The sequence below is a fragment of the Anolis sagrei genome, chromosome 10, assembly GCF_037176765.1.
Source record: "Anolis sagrei isolate rAnoSag1 chromosome 10, rAnoSag1.mat, whole genome shotgun sequence".
Taxonomy (NCBI): Eukaryota; Metazoa; Chordata; class Lepidosauria; order Squamata; family Dactyloidae; genus Anolis; species Anolis sagrei.
In genome coordinates this window covers 1827083-1847500 of record NC_090030.1, presented here as the reverse complement: position 1 = coordinate 1847500, position 20418 = coordinate 1827083, and the positions used below count along the sequence as shown (strand labels likewise).

Below are 20418 nucleotides of genomic sequence, written 5' to 3'. Positions count from 1 at the left end.
TCTCCTCCTTCTCCTCCTTTTGCCCCTCTTCTCCCCTTCCTCTTCTTCTCCTTCTGCTACCTCTCCTCCTTCCCCTCCTCCTTCTACTTCTTCTCCTGCCACTGCCTCTTTTTTTCCTCCTTCCGCTTCTTTTGCTTTTCCATCTCCTCCTCTGTCCGATCTATTATTCTTGAGGGAGGTTATAGACAGTTGAGAAACCCATTTTCAACTTGGGAACCGTCTGAATTGAAATGAATAATATTTCAGTTCAACCCCTGCTAGGACAGCAGCATATCTCAGGGTTTTGTCTGTCTGATTTTGTCAGAAATTTGGAAAGCGATATTCCACTGAGCGTGTTCTGCAAAGCACTCTCGGTGATGAAGTGAATCAAGGGCAAGACGACGAGGAGGTGAGTCGAGGGCTGGCTTCCCACTCACGTTTCCATTTTGCAAGTCTGCGCAGCCCTAAGACCTGAATAATCGCCATACAGAACCAAATTGCAGGCTCTTGCAACTCCTGACCCAACATGTTTTTTTTTACATCACTAACTAGCCCTCAAAATCCTGAAAATTGCAGTTACTGTCAGAGATCACTTTAGGTTATGTCCATCACAAGGCATAGACGTAATTACTCTCTTCAGGGGCTAATTGCTATTAAATTATCGAGTGACACTTACGAGATGGATGGGAGGAGGCCGGAGGCTTTCGGTGATGTTCATATAACCACATCTCTGCTGCTACATCCAAACCCAGCTCAAGCCACTTCCTTTTTTCCGAGGCTTTCTATGCAGCCACAGCCCAGAAAAGAGCCAGTGGCTTTTGCATTAAGCCTCGGAAGAAAAGGTGGTGGATAGAGAGACAACCACAAAGCAACATATTGGTTTCAGCCAATTAGGCTTTGGGGTGCAGCAATGCACCTTAGTCCTGGCACAGCTGGAAATCTCCACCCTCTCGCTCCTTGCAAAACATGGCCAGAAATTATGGGGAAACTTGACTTTTGTGCCGAATATTTCCACATTGTGAAGTATGGGGGCATTTTAAGAAAAGGGGAACATGGAAAGAGCCTCTTTGAAGACTGAGTAACTACAGTCGGGCGTCCCCCGGGCAACGTTTCTCGTAAACGGCTAATCTTTCCAAATCCGAAGCATTGCTTTGAAACATTGGAATTTTCAGAAAAGCACTGCAGATGCCATTTTTCACAACCCTGATCTCTAGTTCTTTGGAAATCCTTCAGTTGGTAGTTCTGGACAAACCCAGAGGGTGATTCTCCCCAATGCTTCCTCTTCATCTTGGAAAGAAGTGACGAGTGGAGTGCCACAGGGTTCCATCCTGGACCCAGTCCTGATCAGGATCTTGATTCATGACTTAGATGAAGGGTTAGAAGGCAGGATCATCAAGTTTGCAGACGACACCAAATTGGGAGGGATAGCCAAGACTCCAGAGGACAGGAGCAGGATTCAAAACAATCTTGACAGATTAGAGAGATGGGCCAAAACTAACAAAATGAAGTTCAACAGTGACAAATGCAAGATACTCCACTTTGGCAGGAAGAACAAAATGCAAAGGTACAAAATGGGGGATGCCTGGCTCGAGAGCAGTACGTGTGAAAAAGATCTTGGAGTCCTCGAGGACAACAAGTTAAACATGAGCCAGGAATGTGATGTGGCGGCAAAAAAAGCCAATGGGATTTTGTCCTGCATCAAGAGGAGCCTAGTGTCTAGGTCCAGGGAAGTCATGCTCCCCATGCTCTATTCTGCTTTGGTTAGACCACTTTACCTGGAATATTGTGTCCAATTCTGGGCACCACAATACAAGAGAGATATTGACAAGCTGGAATACTGTGTCCAGAGGAGGGCGACTAAAATGATCAAGGGTCTGGAGAACAAACCCTATGAGGAGTGGCTTAAGGAGCTGGGCATGTTTAGCCTGAAGAAGAGAAGGCTGAGAGGAGACATGATAGCCATGTATAAATATGTGAGAGGAAGCCACAGGGAGGAGGAGGGAGCAAGCTTCCTTTCTGCTTCCCTGGAGACTAGGACGCAATGGAACAATGGCTTCAAACTACAAGAGAGGAGATTCCATCTGAACACGAGGAAGGACTTCCTGACTGTGAGAGCCGTTCAGCAGTGGAACTCTCTGCCCTGGAGGGAGTGTGGTGGAGGCTCCTTCTTTGGAAGCTTTTAAACAGAGGCTGGATGGCCATCTGTCAGGGGAGATTTGAATGCAATATTCCTGCTTCTTGGCAGAATGGGGTTGGACTGGATGGCCCATGAGGTCTCTTCCAACTCTAGGATTCTATGCTTCTATGATTCTCAGTTCAAGGAGTGATGCTGGTGGGATGTTATCATGCATAGTTATGGTGACTGTCATCTAGGTTACGTTGACACAGCATGATCTTGGGCTCTATTTTGCATCTATGCTCTCTTCTCATTTCAAGACACTCATACTTTTCCCGAAGCTTCCCCCACAGCAACTTATTGGCTTCTCTGAGATCCATCTCTAAGACGGCCTCCTCTCGCTGTGCAAAGGGGATGGAAAGTATTTGAAACACTTGGCTGGAAGACCAGGAGGCAACCTTGAGATATAACCACCCAAACACAATCTTCCTGTATCCATTCATGCCTCATTTAGTTGCAGGTCAACTAAAACTCCTCCTTCTCTGACGCTCATGGCTCTCTCCCTCGTTTTGCTGCCGGTTTCCTTGTGTGCAACGTCCCTGTCAAGCTCCCATCAAACCCAATTAGGACCACCTGCTGCTATTTCACTTTGGAGTTTGGCGAATCGATGCAGGTGTGCAAATTGGATGGCGGCTCTGCAAGCGGAGGTCTGCCTTGCTCACAGCATGGCTGTATGATTGTTTGCAATGGAAAAGAAAATGAAGATGATGGTAGACTCCTGGTGCCATCCGAAGATCTCGAAGCCAGAAAACGTCCCTGACAAATCCAGACATTGTTTGTGACAGCCAACGCTGTGCATATGGTTTACTGTTCTTCCTGCTGCTAAATGGGAAAAGGTTGGCAGAAGATCCAGAGATAGCCGGCAGCTTTTTGAGCAGGAAATGCTGCAGTGGAGGTGATACTGCTGCCGGGAACTTCTTCAGGTGGCACGACAGTCCAAGAATGATGTGTCCGGCCCACAAGTGGGGATGAATATGAGCCCTTGTGAGAGATCTTCCACCAAAGCTCATGCTGGGTTTCTTCTGAAATGATGAATTGTCCATCGTGATGGGTTGTGCTCTCCAAGGCTCTGCGACTACTTTACCAAGAAGTCTCCTTTTTCTTCCAAGAAGAAAGTTCAGTCCAGTCAATGGATGGGACTGATGCCAATTTTCAGAAGTGGTTGGATACAAGGTCTAGTTTTGTTGTTGTTCATTCGTTCAGTTGTCTCCGACTCTTTGTGACCTCATGGACCAGCCCACGCCAGAGCTCCCTGTCGGCTGTCACCACCCCCAGCTCCCTTCAAGGATGCCATCCCTCCATCTTGCCCTTGGTCGGGCCCTCTTCCTTTTTCCTTACATATTTCCCAGCATCCTTCTCTTGATTTCCTGTCTTCTCACCAAGCTGGTTGTTGTTCATTCGTTCAGTCATCTCCGACTCTTCGTGACCTCATGGACCAGCCCACGCCAGAGCTGCCTGTCGGCCGTCATCACCCCCAGCTCCTTCAAGGTCAGTCCAGTCCCTTCAAGGATGCCATCCATCCATCTTGCCCTTGGTCGGCCCCTCTTCCTTTTACCTTCCACTTTCCCCAGCATCATTCCCTTCTCTAGGCTTTGCTGTCTCCTCATAATGTGGCCAAAGGACTTCCACTTTGCCTCTAGTCTCCTTCCCTCCAATGAGTAGTCGGGCTTTCTTTCCTGGAGGATGGACTGGTTGGATCTTCTCGCAGTCCAAGGCACTCTCAGCACTTTCCTCCAACACCACAGCTCAAAAGCATCTCTCTTCCTTCGCTCAGCCTTCCCTAAGGTCCAGCTCTCACATCCGTAGGTTCCTACAGGGAAGACCATGGCTTGGACTAGGCAATGGATCTTGGTTGCCAGTCTGATGTCTCTACTCTTTACTATTGTATTGAGATTGGACATTGCTCTCCTCCCAAGAGGGAAGCGTCTCCTGATTTCCTGGCCGTAGTCTGCATCTGCACTCATCTTTGCGCCTAGAAATACAAACCCTGTCACGGCCTCCACGTTTTCTCCCTCTATTTCCCAGTTGTCAATCATTCTTGTTGCCATGATCTTGGGTTTTTTGACGTTTAGCTGCAACCCGGCTTTTGCGCTTTCTTCTTTCACCTTGATTAGAAGGCTCCTCAGCTCCTCCTTGCTTTTGGCCATCAGAGTGGTGTCATCTGCATATCTGAGGCTGTTAATGTTTCTTCCAGCCATTTTCACCCCAGCTTTGCATTCCTCAAGCCCCGCACATCCTCGCATGATGTGTTCTGCATACATGTTAAAAAGGTTGGGGGAGAGGATACAGCCTTGCCGTACGCCTTTCCCGATCTTGAACCAGTCTCTTGTTCCGTGGTCAGTTCTGACAAGGTCTAGTTAGCTTAGCTGAAAATCGAGAAGGATTTGCAGCCCAGCATCTGGAAGCCAAGTCATCCCCATCCTGAGATGCTGATAGGACCACTTTTCAGTGGGGAAGGTACCCAAATATTATTCACACTCTGTAGCAACCATCACAGGACCTTCTTGGTAATGTTTCCTCTAGGAAGTTTGTTTCTACTTTCCTCCAAGGCTGGGAGAATATGACTTACCCAATATTAATCCATGGGTTTTCATGGCAGAGTGGGATGTGAAGCCTGGTCTCCTGACACCTCTGACCAACACTCAAGTCATTAACTAGCTCATTCGTCTATCCGTTGGGTATTATGTGCCATCAAGTCAACTTGAATATTCAGCAACTCTACCGTTGTGTTTTTAGGGTCAGTTCTTTCTTTCAGAGGAGGTTTGCCAACATTGACTTCTTCTGATGTGGAGGGAGTAGGACTTGCCAATGCTCATAATGAGTTTCCAGAACTGAGCAGGGATTTGAACCTGGTTTGAGTCAAGCCATAGTATCACGACGACTCTCTGCAAAGGTGGGAATGTCCAGAATTGTCCCAACTCTTTCCATGCAAGGTGTCGATTGGCTCCTAGGATCTCCTAGGAAACACTTCTTGAACCTATTTCCAACAGACCTATTTCCAACAGACCTCACTACCTCTGAGGATGCTTGCCACAGATGCAGGCGAAACGTCAGGAGAAATGCTTCTAGAACATGGCCCTATAGCCTGAAAAAACCTACAAGAACCTACTTCTTGAACCTTTTGGAAGAAGCATTTGAGCCACGAGCAGAAACAACGCTGTCTCTGGGAGGAATGTGAAAAGCCTGGGCTGGGAGACCCTCCGAGGGGATTGGGGAGAAAATATACGAGAGGAACGAAAGGCGGCCAACTCCCAGATGCCAGGCACATCAGTTGGTGGACCAGAGAGTGCCTCTTTGCTAAACGATGCCATAAAATACAGCAGATGACTTATTAGTGCAGGAAGCCAGTGGATGAGGGTGTTAACAGGGAAATTACGAGGAGGCGCTCTCAAATTCCCAGCCTCGTCTCTTTGATTTACAGCGGCGCTTGTTTGTGCAAATATATGGGCTTTGAACGGCTGGGCCTCTCCGTTTCCTTGCAAATTGGGAGCCAGCCATTTGCCTTACCATTTAGACTAATGAGAATGCCAATTTCCCTGTAATTTCTAGATGGAAAATAAAAAAATATCTGACTACATCAAGGATCCATATGAATAAGGAGAGATTAAATAGGCTTAAAGGCTTCATAGTGACCAGGGGAGCATTCGCACAGTTAAGACTCGTGCGCCAACTGCGACCGTACCTTGGGAAGTCTGACTTGGCCACGGTAGTCCACGCTCTGGTTACATCCCGCCTTGACTACTGCAACGCTCTCTACGTGGGGTTGCCTTTGAAGACGGCCCGGAAGCTCCAATTAGTCCAACGGGCGGCAGCCATGGTATTAACAGGAGCAGGGCGCAGGGAGCATACAACTCCTCTGCTGTACCAGCTCCGCTGGCTACCGATTAGCTACCGAGCCCAATTCAAAGTGCTGGCTTTGACCTTTAAAGCCCTAAACGGTTCTGGCCCTACATACCTATCCGAACGTATCTCGGCCTATCAGCCCACCAGGACCCTAAGATCTTCAGGAGAAGCCCTTCTCTCCATCCCGCCTGCTTCACAAGTGCGGCTTGCGGGAACGAGAGATAGGGCCTTTTCTGTGGTGGCCCCCCGGCTTTGGAATGCCCTCCCTACTGAAATAAGATCAGCCACCTCGCTAATGGCATTTCGGAAAAAACTGAAAACTTGGATGTTCGAGCAAGTTTTCAACTAATTCCGATGTGATGATGTTTTGATCATGGACTAGCAATCAAGGATAACGAATTGGATTACGACTTTAACTATGAGATGTTCCGGTCTGTATTGGTGGCCCAATACTATGTATGTATATGTATGTATTTTTATATTTTATTTTATATTTTTAAAGTGAATATTGTATTTTTAAATATGTTGTAAACCGCAATGAGTCGCCGCACAGGCTGAGATATTAGCGGTATACAAGTGTACTAAATAAATAAATAAAATAAATAAAATAAATAGTGTTTTGGTGTGGGAAGTCATGGTGAAGGGTGCACGGGTGTGGGGATGAGGGTTTAGTTTGTTCAGGATAGGGGTTTTGGGATGAGTGTAAGGTCTGGGGTATGTGTGTAAAATGCCATGTGCTGATTTCCTGAATGTTATGGAAAAAATTAATACTAAGCTCTGACTGAAAGCAGTGGAAAACAGGCAGAAATAGCAAGTCTATGTGTATTAAGATATGTAAATGATAATAATTTGTACTTAACGTCAAAATTAACTGATTGATTCAATAAGGTAGATAGGCATGTACACGTCAAAAATATTGGTACCTGATTATATCTGATTTGCCATGGTTTGCTTTTCTGTTATGTACCATAATCAAAATAATAATAAAAAAAGATCCATATGAAATAACCATTGGCTGTCCAACAACACCTGCCAATGGCGGCCTCATTGAACACAGGCACATTTGAATGAAGACCACAGGACTCAGATTCACATTCATTATCATTGTTATGATGTTTATTTACTCCCAGAGAGGAATCATCCCTAGGAACTAGGCCTGGGCGGTTTTGTTTCGTTAATTTGTAATTCGTTAATAATTCGTTAATTTTTCCAATTACAAAACGATAACGAACCATTCTGGAGCAATTATTAAAAAAAACAAATTTTAAAATACGTTTTGTAAATGCTTCGTTTTTTGTTATTGTCTTCGTTTCGTTATTGTTCTGAGGTCGTTTCGTTATTATTTCCACATGTCTGGGCCAGTTTTATGGTTTAATTAGTGAAAAAAAATTATAATATCACACCAACAGTCAACAACAGAGGGAGAGGGAAGCTTCAGAAGGTTTTGGAGGTTTTTTAGCGTATTTCGCGGTCGCGTCCGCCATTAACGAATCGATTTGTTATTGTTTCGGAAATCGATTCGTTAATTTTTTACCATTTACGAAATTTCGTAAATATCGAACTTTTTAAAAGGAAAATTTTGTAATTATTTTAAATAACGAAACGCAAAAACCCCCAAAAAACGAATCGATTTTAGAAACAAATTTTTCCGTTGTTACCCAGGCCTACTAGGAACCACTAAGCATTCCAATGCAACACTATGGCAAACTAGGACTGCAAGGGAAGCAATTTCATGGCACAGTGTCAGGCTCCTTGGCAAAAACAAGGGTCTCTCAGGATATCTATATCTATACACATACATATATATATATATGTGTATGTGTATGTGACTAGGATGTCCACTTATGCAGACAGTCTCCTGCCTCCACAATTAGCTATGGCTCCCACTACGCAAGAAACACTGATGGCCCTCCCTCCAAAGACACGGCAGGTTATAGCAAGTCCCATGAACATGTCCAAGAGCCCGGCCAATGTCCTCCACCAACACCACACTGCCCACCACCCAAGCAAAAGCTTTCATATGGGGACAACTCCATCCCAGATTTCATGTGTTTCCTCCACCACAGACATCCCAGTATTCCTTTCTCTCTCTCCATTGGTGTGGAATTTCCATGGCCCTGCTTACTTCTTCTCCCATAACATTTTGGGAGGAGGATGGACCATTTTTGATGGGACTTGCAGTACCTTCACTCACTTCCTGAAACCATTGCAACCCCCACCAATTACGGACCTGGACCAAACTTGGCACAAAGACCCCCCATGACCCACTTTACATCCTGAAGTGGTTTGGGGGAGGATGGATAAAGGATGATGGGATTTGCAGTACCTTCACTCACTTCCAGTGACCACTGCGACCCCCACCAATTACGGATCTGGACCAAACTTGGCACAAAGACCCCCCATGACCCACTTTACATCCTGAAGCGGTTTGGGGGAGGATGGATAAAGGATGATGGGATTTGTAGTACCTTCACTCACTTCCAGAGACTACTGCAACCCCCACCAATTATGGACCTGGACCAAACTTGGCACAAAGACCCCCCATGACCCACTTTACATCCTGAAGCGGTTTGGGGAAGGATGGACAAAGGATGATGGGATTTGTAGTACCTTCACTCACTTCCAGAGACTACTGCAACCCCCACCAATTACGGACCTGGGCCAAACTTGGCACACAGACCCCCCCCCCCCCCCATGACCCAATTTACATTCTGAAGCGGTTTGGGGGAGGATGGACAAAGGATGATGGTATTTGCACTACCTTCACTCACTTCCAGTGACCACTGCGACCCCCACCAATTACGGACCTGGGCCAAACTTGGCACACAGACCCCCCCATGACCCACTTTACATTCTGAAGCGGTTTGGGGGAGGATGGACAAAGGATGATGGGATTTGTAGTACCTTCACTCACTTCCAGAGACTACTGCAACTCCCACCAATTACGGACCTGGGCCAAACTTGGCACACAGACCCCCCCATGACCCACTTTACATTCTGAAGCGGTTGGGGGAGGATGGACAAAGGATGATGGGATTTGCACTACCTTCACTCACTTCCAGTGACCACTGCGACCCCCACCAATTACGGATCTGGACCAAACTTGGCACAAAGACCCCCCATGACTCACTTTACATCCTGAAGCGGTTTGGGAGAGGATGGACAAAGGATGGTGGGATTTGCAGTACCTTCACTCATTTCCAGTGACCACTGCGACCCCCACCAATTACGGATCTGGACTAAACTTGGCATACAGATACCCCCCCCCCCCCCTCCCTGGCGAACAGCAGATCATGGAGAGGTTTGGGGAACTGACCTACCCACATGGTAGTTGTAGTTCACCCTGCATCCAGAGAGCATTCTGAAACCCAGCAATGACAAAACTTGGCACACAGACCCAACATGGCCAACTGTGCATACAGTAGGGTTTGGTGGTGATTGATTTTACATATGGGAGTTGTAGTTCACCTGCACCCACTGAACCCAGGTGACTTTGGATCTAAACTAAACTTGGAGCATAGACAAAGAATGCCTTTTTCAAATAACCCGGGCATCCCCAAGCTAGTGTATAATACGTAAAAGTAATATTTATGCACCTATATACCTATGTATGTATCTATGTATGCATTACAGAATCTCTAACCCAGGCATTGCCAGCGAGTACAAAACAAAACTCGGCTACCTTCAGCTGCCCTTTTGAAGAAGACCTTGCAGCTCCCGCAAGTGAGGGCTCCGTAGTGGCACCCCGAAGCTTCGTCTCCGCAGATCAAGCACGTCTTCTGGGGAGGGAAGTAGTAGTCGATGGGCAGGACGTGGTCCCTCGCAGACTCCAACCTTCATAAGCAAGAGAGAGAGAAAGACTGTGAGATATGCCAATGCACGAAACACACATATATATTCAGCAGAGTTTCAAAGGTGTTCTTTTTAGCTTCCCAAAATACTTCTACTCTCCCTTAAAACATATTTGCCTTTGAATCGTGCTCTCAATCCCCTCCCACACAAAAATAAGGAGACTGCTATAAAAGTAACATAGTGGTTTACTCATAAACTTAATGTATTCAGCATACAGGTACTTTGCATATCAATCCAGTTACAGATAGGATTTGATGTAGATTTTTTTTTCTTAGAATCAATAGTCCATAGTCCGAAGTATCTTTCTATTCTGAAAGGCTAATAGAGTCTTTGAATAGTCTGAAAGTTCAGTGGAGTCTCTAAGGATACTGTTCCTTCTGAAATCTGAAGCATATTGATCCTACAATGGAGTCTGAGTCCTGAACAAGCCCAGACCTGATCACATGATCTGCAGCCCCTCCCACATCAAAGAGTTAAGGTAAAATTGCATACCAACACACACATATACGAAAAGATATGAGACATACAGTCTAATAGAGTCTTTGTCTAGTCTGAAAGTCCAATGGAGTCTCTAAGCATACTGATTTTTAAATGGAGTCTGAGTCCTGAAGAAGCCCAGACCTGATCACATGGTCTGCAGCCCCTCCCACATGAAAGAGTTAAGGTAAAATTGCACACAACACACACATATACTAATAGATATTAGACATACAGTCTAATAGAGTCTTTGTCAAGTCTGAAAGTCCAATGGAGTCCCTAAGCATACTGATCCTTAAATGGAGTCTGAGTCCTGAAGAAGCCCAGACCTGATCACATGGTCTGCAGCCCCTCCCACATCAAAGAGTTAAGGTAAAATTGCATACCAACACACACATATACTAATAGATATTAGACATACAATTGAATAGAGTCTTTGTCTAGTCTGAAAGTTCAGTGGAGTCTCTAAGCATACTGTTCCTACTGAAGTCTGAAGAACACTGCCTTAACTGCTCCTCAAAGAGTTAAAGTAAAATTGCATACCAACACACACATATACTAATAGATAGACATACAGTCTAATAGTCTTTGTCTAGTCTGAAAGTCCAATGGAGTCTCTAAGCATACTGATCCTTAAATGGAGTCTGAGTCCTGAAGAAGCCCAGACCTGATCACATGGTTTGCAGCCCCTCCCACATCAAAGAGTTAAGGTAAAATTGCATGCCAACACACACAAATACGAATAGATATTAGACATACAGTCTAATAGAGTCATTGTCTAGTCTGAAAGTTCAATGGAGTCTCTAAGCATACTGTTCCTACTGAAGTCTGAAGCATACAGTTCCTAAAATGGAGTCTGAGTCCTGAACAAGCCCAGACCTGATCATATGTTCTGCAGCCCCCCCCACATCAAAGAGTTAAGGAAAAACTGAAAACCAACACACACATATACAATACAGTAAGCCATCTAAATCATATACATAACAAATAATTAGTGGACGATTGAAGAAGGTTGCTGTTTCCAACAGGATGACGTATAGTCTTAATGCCAAATATTGTTCATTTTCTGACTGTAAGAATACAGATTTCACCCAGTTCTCAGGAGAGTAGCAAGTATACAAAACAACACGGTATATTTTCAAACAAAGGCAGACAAATATTTGCTATAACTTGTCGTTTTTGTCAACTAAATGACTTTAGCTTCCTTTAGAACAGTGGTTCTCAACCTTTCTAATGCTGCGACCCCTGAATACAGTTCCTCATGTTGTGGTGACCCCCAACCATAACATTATTTTCATTACTACTTCATAACTGCAATTTTACTTCTGTTATGAACTGTCATGTAAATATCTGATATGCAGGATGGATTTTCATTCGCTGGACAAAATTTGGCACAAATATCCAATACGCCCAAATTTTAACACTGGTGGGGTTGGGGAGGATTGATTTTTCCATTTTGGAGTTGTAGTTACTAGGATCAAAGAGCATTCTGAACTCCACCAATGGTGGAATTGACGCAAACTTGACATACAGAACTCCCATGACAAGTAGAAAATACTGGAAGGGTTTGGTGGGCATTGACCTTGAGTTGTGGAGTTGTAGTTCATCTACATCCAGAAAGCACCGTGGACTCAAACAATGATGGATCTGGACCAAACTTGCCATGGATACTCAATATGCCCAAATGCAGAGTTTGGGGGAAATAGACCTTGACATTTGGGAGTTGTAGTTGCTGGGATTTATAGTTCACCTACAACCAAAGAGCATTCTGAACCCCACAACAACAGAATTGGGGCAAACTTCCCACACAGAACTCCCATGACCAACAGAAGATACTGTGTTTTCTGATGGTCTTTGGTGACCCCTCTGACACCCCCTTGTGACCCCCCCCCCAGGGGTTCCAACCCCCAGGTTGAGAAACACTGCATTAGAAGCTAGTATCTAGTTCACCATCCCACATTTACAACACAATCTGCCTTCGGGGTCTGTCTGTTTTCTACAGGCTTTACATGGCTTGCGATATAGACTTAAATCAACGAAGAGTTGGGGTCCTTGAAAATGTTGAGTTTCTCAAGACGGAGGGACCTTCCCTCTAAATCATCACCATCATCATCACCATCACCATCATCATCACCATCACCATCACCATCACCATCACCATCACCATCACCATCACCATCACCATCACCATCACCATCACCATCACCATCACCATCATCATCATCATCATCATCATCATCACAATAAATGGGTCAATGCTGCACTGATGTCCAACATGTTGGCTATTAGATTCTCCATCAGTGTGATGAATGGATAGCAAATCTGGTTCGGTTCCACCTTGAAAATCCCACAAAATGAGAAAGGCAGATTTCTCCAAAGTCAGAGCTCAGTTGTCATATGACCCAGTTTTTGCCGCTCCCGAAGTAGTTTTCCAGAAGGTCTGGGATGGGCGCCCGTTCGCACAGGATTGTGTTTTCTTAACAGACGGTTAAAGATGTATGTGGAAGGTGAAGGATAGAAGTGAAGACAGCTCATAACTCAACCGTCGTATTTCAAGGCGGATTCTGGAAGCGATGGCATATCTATACACATCATAAAAGCGAAAATATGTATGGGTGTGTGTGGCTGGGGTGTCCACTTACACAGACAAGCTGCCACTTCCACAAATAGCTATAGTCCCCACTACTCAGGAGGCACCAATGGCCCTCCCTCCAATGCCACTGAAGGTTATAGTGAGCGCCGTAAACATGTCCAAGAGCCACGCCTATGTCCTCCACAAATGCCCTACTGCCCGCCACCCAAGGGAAGGCTTTCATACGGGGACCATTTCATCCCAGATTTTATGTGTTTCCTCCCCCAAAGCAGGTCTGGTGGGAATCAATGAGCCGTCCTCCCTGCTTAGTCATGCACCATCTACGCTGGAGCGGAAGCCCCGGTTTTACGGAGCGTGCACAAGGAAATAATACCAGTCGCGATTAGGTTTTAATGGACAAATGCCATAAAGCCACTGCTCCAAAAGCTGTTGCCATTTGAAGCTCCTTCCACCATCCCAGGGATCGCAAAACCCCAGCTAAAATCTGTGGAGGAAGTTCTCCAGGTTACGAGCAAGAGAGGTTCTTATGTTGAATTAGTATGCAAGTCGGAGCAATGACATTTTTCAAGTATAACTCCGTGTGTGTGTGTGTGTGTGTGTGTGTGTGTGTGTGTGTGTGTTGGGAAGACAGGCTGTGCTGGTACGGCTTCCTCTCACATATTATTTATACATGGCTATCATGTCTTCCAATCAAGGTGAAAGAAGAAAGCGCAAAAGCCGGGTTGCAGCTAAACATAAAAAAAAACCAAGATTATGGCAACAAGAATGATTGACAACTGGGAAATAGAAGGAGAAAATGTGGAGGCCGTGACAGGGTTTGTATTTCTAGGTGCAAAGATGAGTGCAGATGCAGACTGTGGCCAGGAAATCAGAAGACACTTCCTTCTTGGGAGGAGAGCAATGTCCAGTCTCGATGAAATAGTCAAGAGTAGAGACATCAGACTGGCAACCAAGATCCATTGCCTAGTCCAAGCCATGGTCTTCCCTGTAGTCACCTATGGATGTGAGAGCTGGACCTTAGGGAAGGCTGAGCCAAGGAAGATGGATGCTTTTGAGCTGTGGTGTTGGAGGAAAGTGCTGAGAGTGCCTTGGACTGCGAGAAGATCCAACCAGTCCATCCTCCAGGAAAGAAAGCCCGGCTGCTCACTGGAGGGAAGGAGACTAGAGACAAAGTGGAAGTCCTTTGGCCATATCATGAGGAGACAGGAAAGCCTAGAGAAGGGAATGATGCTGGGGAAAGTGGAAGGCAAAAGGAAGAGGGGCGACCAAGGGCAAGAGGGATGGATGACATCCTTGAAGGGACTGGACTGACCTTGAAGGAGCTGGGGGTGGTGACGGCCAACAGGGAGCTCTGGCCTGGGCTGGTCCATGAGGTCACGAAGAGTCGGAGATGACTGAACGAATGAACAACATCATGTCTCCTCTCAGCCTTCTCTTCTTCAGGCTAAACATGCCCAGCTCCTTAAGCCACTCCTCACAGGGTTTGTTCTCCAGACTCTTAATCATTTTAGCCGCCCTCCTCTGGACACAGTATTCCAGCTTGTCAATATCTCTCTTCAATTGTAGTGCCCAGAATTGCGCACAGTATTCCAGGTGTGGTCTAACCAAGGCAGAATAGAGCATGGGGAGCATGACTTCCCTAGATCTAAGCACTATGCTCCTATTGATGCAGGCCAAAATCCCATTGGCTTTTTTGCCACCACATCATATTGTTGGCACATGTTTAACTTGTTGTCCACAAGGACCCCAAGATCTTTTTCGCACGTACTGCTCTCGAGCCAGGCATCGCCCCCCATTCTGTTCCAGAGTAGGCAAACCAGACAATCTCCACATCAACACTGTCAAAGAAACCACAAGAAATACTGTTGTTTACCCAGAAGCATAAAGAAATTACATATATTAGAAACCAACACTTTCTCATTACTTTATTTTCCAGATTACCAGACTGAGCCACAGCAACGCCTGGCAGGGGATGGCTAGTTCTTAATAAGGATTCAATTGTTAAGTCAGATGTTTGCAATTTGGGGAGGCTGGTAGTTTTCTTCAATGCATTGTTGTTGCATTTCTGGCGGAGTCTTGCATATCATCAGCTTTGGGTAAAAGAAAGGAAGGGAAGGGAAAGGACAGAAGGCGGTTTCTATCAGCAGCGTTCTTGGTATCAACTTCGGCAGCCCGGCCCAACCAAGCATTGCAATTCCAAAAATGCAAGCCAAGTGTCAGGGCTAAAGCTCGGCAACCCAGGAAAGCAAGCGCGATAAGGCCAAGCGAGGCAGACACAACTTGTGCAGGGCTGACGCGGGCCAAGAGATTCCTCCCCGGGTTCAGGACTGGAAGGTCAAGGGCAGAAATCTCCAGCAAGAGAAAGAAAGAAAGGAAAGAAAGAAAGAGCGAGGGAGAGTGCAAAATGGGGGAAGGCGGGATTGGAAGGCGAGGTTGGAGCGACACACAAGGCTGGTGCCAAAACACAGGCCTTTTCCCAGCTTCCACTTGCCAGCCAGGTAATCACCATCATCACCATCCCCGTCACCATTGCTGTGTGTCAAGAGTTCATTTGAGCAATCAGGCTGGCTTTCACTCCGCAAATGGAAGGCTTCGGGCAACCCTGAATGAGGCGAAATTTCAACCACTCCTCCTCTCCCTCCTTCTATTATTGTATTTCCCCCCCAGCTGAGCAATAATAATAAAGAGAGGAGGAGGAGGAGGAGGAAATCCTTTTCAAGCGCAGCCAAGTTACAAGGATTGGCCATTCATTGATTCTCGGAGCGTTCCGCCTCCCTGCCCAAAAGAAACCCTCCAAAAAGCAGATATTTCCCCCTTGCATTCAGGAGAGACCGAAAAACTAAAAAGAGGGGCAGTATAAGAGCAAAGAAAGTTGCTTTTTCCTTCCTGATTTGGGATATCGCTGGTTAGAGGATCATGGGATAGGGATGGCCCCAATCTTATACTCAAGTCACCTTATGACTTGAGTTTCTCTTTAGGGGTTTCTCTTCACTTAGAAAGGAATGCTGTGGCTACTCAACGTCAACATGGATTCCTCCAAAACAAGACTCATCATATCTCTTTTTAATATAGTTCCAAGCTTGGTAGATGCAGGTAAGGCTGTGGATGATGGAGCAGATCTTGATTCTCCAAAACAAGTCATGCCAGAGTTATCTTATCACTTTTTTTGATAGAGTTCCAAGCTTGGTAGATGCTGTGGATGATGGAGCAGATCTTGATTCCAGGAAGGCCTTCCATGGACAAGGTTCCCTATGACCTTCATGCAAACAAACTAGTCCAATGTGAGCCAGGTAAGGCTACTAGTTGGTGGATCTGCAATTGGTTAAGCAACCAAACCCAAAGGATGCTTTTCCCTAATGGTTCCTCTTCTTCATCCTGAAAAGAACTACAAGAAAGGAGATTCCACCTGAACATTAGGAAGGACTTCTTGCCTGTGAGAGCTGTTCAGCAGTGGAACTCTCTGCCCTGGAGTGTAGTGGAGACTCCTTCTTTGGAGGCTTTTAAACAGAGGCTGGGTGACCATCTTTTGGCCATTCTGCTTCTTGGCAGAATGGGGTTGGACTGGATGGCCCACAAGGTCTCTTCCAACTCTTTGATTCTATAAGTGACTATTTGGGTGCCATGAAGGGGGTTTGGTCCTGGGCTCAGTTCTGATCAACGTCTTTATTAATTACTTGGATGGTGGTCTTGAGGGCAGTGAGTAAGAGGGTGACTAAAAGGATCCAAGGTCTAGAGACCATGAATAATCCTTCTGAGGAACTTCTTAAAGAGATGGGTTTGTTTCACTGGCAGAAGAGAAGATTGAGAGAAAACATGAGAGGAGCCATGTATAAATATGTGAAAGGATGCCATAAGGAAGAGGAAGTAGGCTTCCTTTCTGCTGCCCTGGAAACTAGGACTCAATGGAGCCATCATGGGTTCAAATGACAAGAAAGGAGATACCACCAGAACATCAGGAAGAACTTCTTGATATCATGAGCAGTTCAGCAGTGGAACTCTTTGCTTCAGAACCTGATGGAAGTTCCTTCCTTGGAAACTTTTAAACAGAGGCTGGATGGCCGTCTGTCAGGGGTGATTTGATTGTCCTGTTCTCGCATGGCAGAAGGGGGTTGGACTAGATGACTCATGTGGTCTCTTCCAACTCTATGATGCTATCCTTCTTAGGGAAGGAAGACTCAGAGAGGGATTTTATTTGCCAGCTCCTGCCTCTGAAATCCAGCCTAAAGCGCTTGGTGGTCTTCCATCTGATTCCTAATCTACCATATGGGATGGACTTCTAGGATCTTCTTTTGCACCACCATCCCAATGCTGATACTCTTTTCCAAGCCTTTTTAAGAATCCAGATGTTGGCCGCCCTACAAGAGGCTTAGGAAAATGGCTCCTTCTTCCAAGGCGAGTATTGATGGTTGACTTTCCATCTCCATCTGCCATCTGCCATCCAACAAACATCATTTCTGAAAAAAAGACGGGCGATCCAACTGGCACAGAGACCTCCCCAAATCTCCAATTCCTTTTCATCACCATTAGAAGCCATCCTTCTCATTGCTTTCCCATCTCACGCGAAACATTGTTTACCAATGACTCATGGTTCGCTTTGGGACTCTTGTTGGCTGCTTGGCCAACGTTGATTGATGCATGGTTGCCCTCTCATTTTTCTCCCTTCCTTTGATCTTCGTACATCTTCAATGCATTGCCTTAGGCTATAAACGAACGGTGATCAGGAAAACTAAGGAGGAGATTGAATAATAATAATAATAATAATAATAATAATTTATTTACGTAGTCAAGTACATCTCTAAAATCTAAAATCCATCACTGAATAAAAGAGATGCAAGATGACACCAAATTGGGAGGGATCGCCAATACTCCAGAGGACAGGAGCAGGATTCAAAACGATCTTGACAGATTAGAGAGATGAAGGGCCAAAACTAACACAATGAATTTCAACAGGGACAAATGCAAGAGACTCCACTTAGGCAGGAAAAACGAAATGCAAAGATACAGAATGGAGGACAATGACTGGCTCGAGAGCAGGACGTGTGAAAAAGACCTTGGAGTCCTCATAGACAACAAGTTAAACATGAGCCAGGAATGTGATGTGGTGGCAAAAAAAGCCAATGGGATTTTAGCCTGCATCAAGAGGAGCCTAGTGTCTAGATCTAGGAAAGTCATGCTCCCCATGCTCTATTCTGCCTTGGTTAGACCACTTTACCAGGAATATTGTGTCCAATTCTGGGCACCACAATTCAAGAGAGATATTGACTCTAAGCTGGAATGTGTCCAAAGAAAGAGGGCGACTCAAAGGATCAAGGGTCTGGAGAACAAGCCCTATGAGGAGCGGCTTAAGGAGCTGGGCATGTTTATCCTGAAGAAGAGAAGGCTGAGAGGAGATATGATAGCCATGTATAAACATGTGAGAGGAAGTCACAGGAAGGAGGAGGGAGCAAGCTTGTTTTCTGCTTCCCTGGAGACTAGGACGCGGAACAATGGCTTCAAACTACAAGACAGGAGATTCCATCTGAACACGAGGAAGAACTTCCTGACAGTGAGAGCTGTTCAGCAGTGGAACTCTCTTCCCCAGAGGGAGTGTGGTGGAGGCTCCTTCTTTGGAAGCTTTGAAACAGAGGCTGGATGGCCATCTGTCAGGGGTGATTTGAATGCAATATTCCTGCTTCTTGGCAGAATGGGGTTGGACTGGATGATGGCCCAGGAGGTCTCTTCCAACTCTTTGATTCTAGGATTCTATGATTCTATTATTCTAAGACTACTTCAAAAAAGCAAAAAAGAGTACATTAAATAAAACTAAAGGCTTCCATAAATTGCAAGTAACTCCAGAATGCAAAGTTAAGTGAAATGGATCAAACCTCAGCTGCCCTGATCCACATGATCTGCTTTGAACTAGTTTATAGGAGTCTACACTGCCTGATAATCCAGTTCAAAGAGAATAATCTGGATTTTTAATTGCAGTGCAGAAGGGGCCTTTTGCTCTCTCTCTGTTCTCTTTCTCTCTGCCCCCTTCTATACTACCGTATAATCCAGATTATCAAAGCAGATAGAAGGCATGATCATCAAGTTTGCAGATGACACCAAATTGGGAGGAATAGCCAATACTCCAGAGGACAGGAGCAGAGGACAGGAGATTCCACCTGAACATGAGGAAGAACTTCCTGACTGTGAGAGCCGTTCAGCAGTGGAACTCTCTGCCCCGGAGTGTGGTGGAGGCTCCTTCTTTGGAAGGTTTTAAACAGAGGCTGGATAGCCATCTGTCAGGGGTGATTTGAATGCAATATTCCTGCTTCTTGGCAGAATGGGGTTGGACTGGATGGCCCAGGAGGTCTCTTCCAACTCTTGGATTCTATGATTCTATGATTCTATGATCATCCAGATGATCTGCTTTGAACTAGTTTATAGGAGTCTACACTGCCCGATAATCCAATTCAAAGAGAATAATCTGGATAATCTGAAATGGCAGGGTAGATAGACCTTCCTTCCTTCCTTCCTTCCTTCCTTCCTTCCTTCCTTCCTTCCTTCCTTCCTTCCTCTCTCTCTCTCTCTCTCTCTCTTTCTTTCTCTCTTTCTCTGCTTCTTTCTCGGGTCCCTGTTTTCCCAAATTGCCTGGTGCCAAGTCAGCAAACATGCCACTTTTTTGATACTCTTTCCTGAAACAGCCTTGAGCATGTTTCCAAGATGATCCTTCCTTGCTGATGCTGCAAAGGCCGGAAGCCAAGAGGAAAGAGGGCCAAGGCGCGGGCTTCCCTGAGAAAGAGCGCAAGGACCGAGGGAGGCTTCCACCAGGCGCATGGGGGGGGGGGGGGGAGGTTCTGAGAGACACGGAGGCCAGACATTGGGAAACTTGGCTTTTCCAGTTGTATTTCTTCAATCCTGCTGTCACCTGGGATTGCAACATCAACGATCCATACTTTGTTTTTTAACACGATTGTGAGGTCAGGAGTATTATGCTCCAAAACTCTGTCTGTCTGAATCTGGAAGTCCCAGAGGAGTTTGGCATGCTCATTCTCTGTAACTTTTTCTGGCTTGTGATCCCACCAGTTCTTTGTTGCAGGCAGATGGTGTTGTGGCACAAGTTCCAATGAATCACCTGAGCAAGGGTGTTGTGCCTCTGCTTGCAGTCTGTCTGCGCAATCTTCTTGCAGCAGCTGAGGATGGGATCTCTTGTTTCATCTGCTTCCTTGCAGAGTCTACACTTGGGATCTGTCGTTGACTTTTCAATTCCAGCTTTGATGGCATTTGTTCTAATGGCTTGTTCTTGGGTTGCCAGAATCAGGCCCTCCTTTGTCTCCTTTTTCAGAATTCCATTTGTGAGCCACAGCCATGTTTTTTTTCCTTGTCTATTTGGCTCTCAATTTTTCCCAGGAACTGGGAGAGCCTTCTTCTTTGGCCAGTTTTCTCTTCTGCTCTGGATTTTGTTTTTACGGTATTCCCTCTTTGTCTTTTGCACTTGAAGCAGTTTACTACTCTTGACTTCCCTCAGTGTTGG

General features: G+C 45.7%; 1 protein-coding gene across 1 annotated transcript in view; it reads right to left on the bottom strand.

The window, feature by feature from the left end:
• Positions 1-20418, bottom strand: part of AR (androgen receptor) — a 246371-nt gene that overhangs the window by 121280 nt on the left and 104673 nt on the right. The window contains exon 2 of the mRNA XM_060755993.2: positions 9681-9832. Within this exon, the coding sequence (XP_060611976.2) occupies positions 9681-9832 (152 nt within the window). The remainder of the gene's footprint in view (positions 1-9680; positions 9833-20418) is intronic.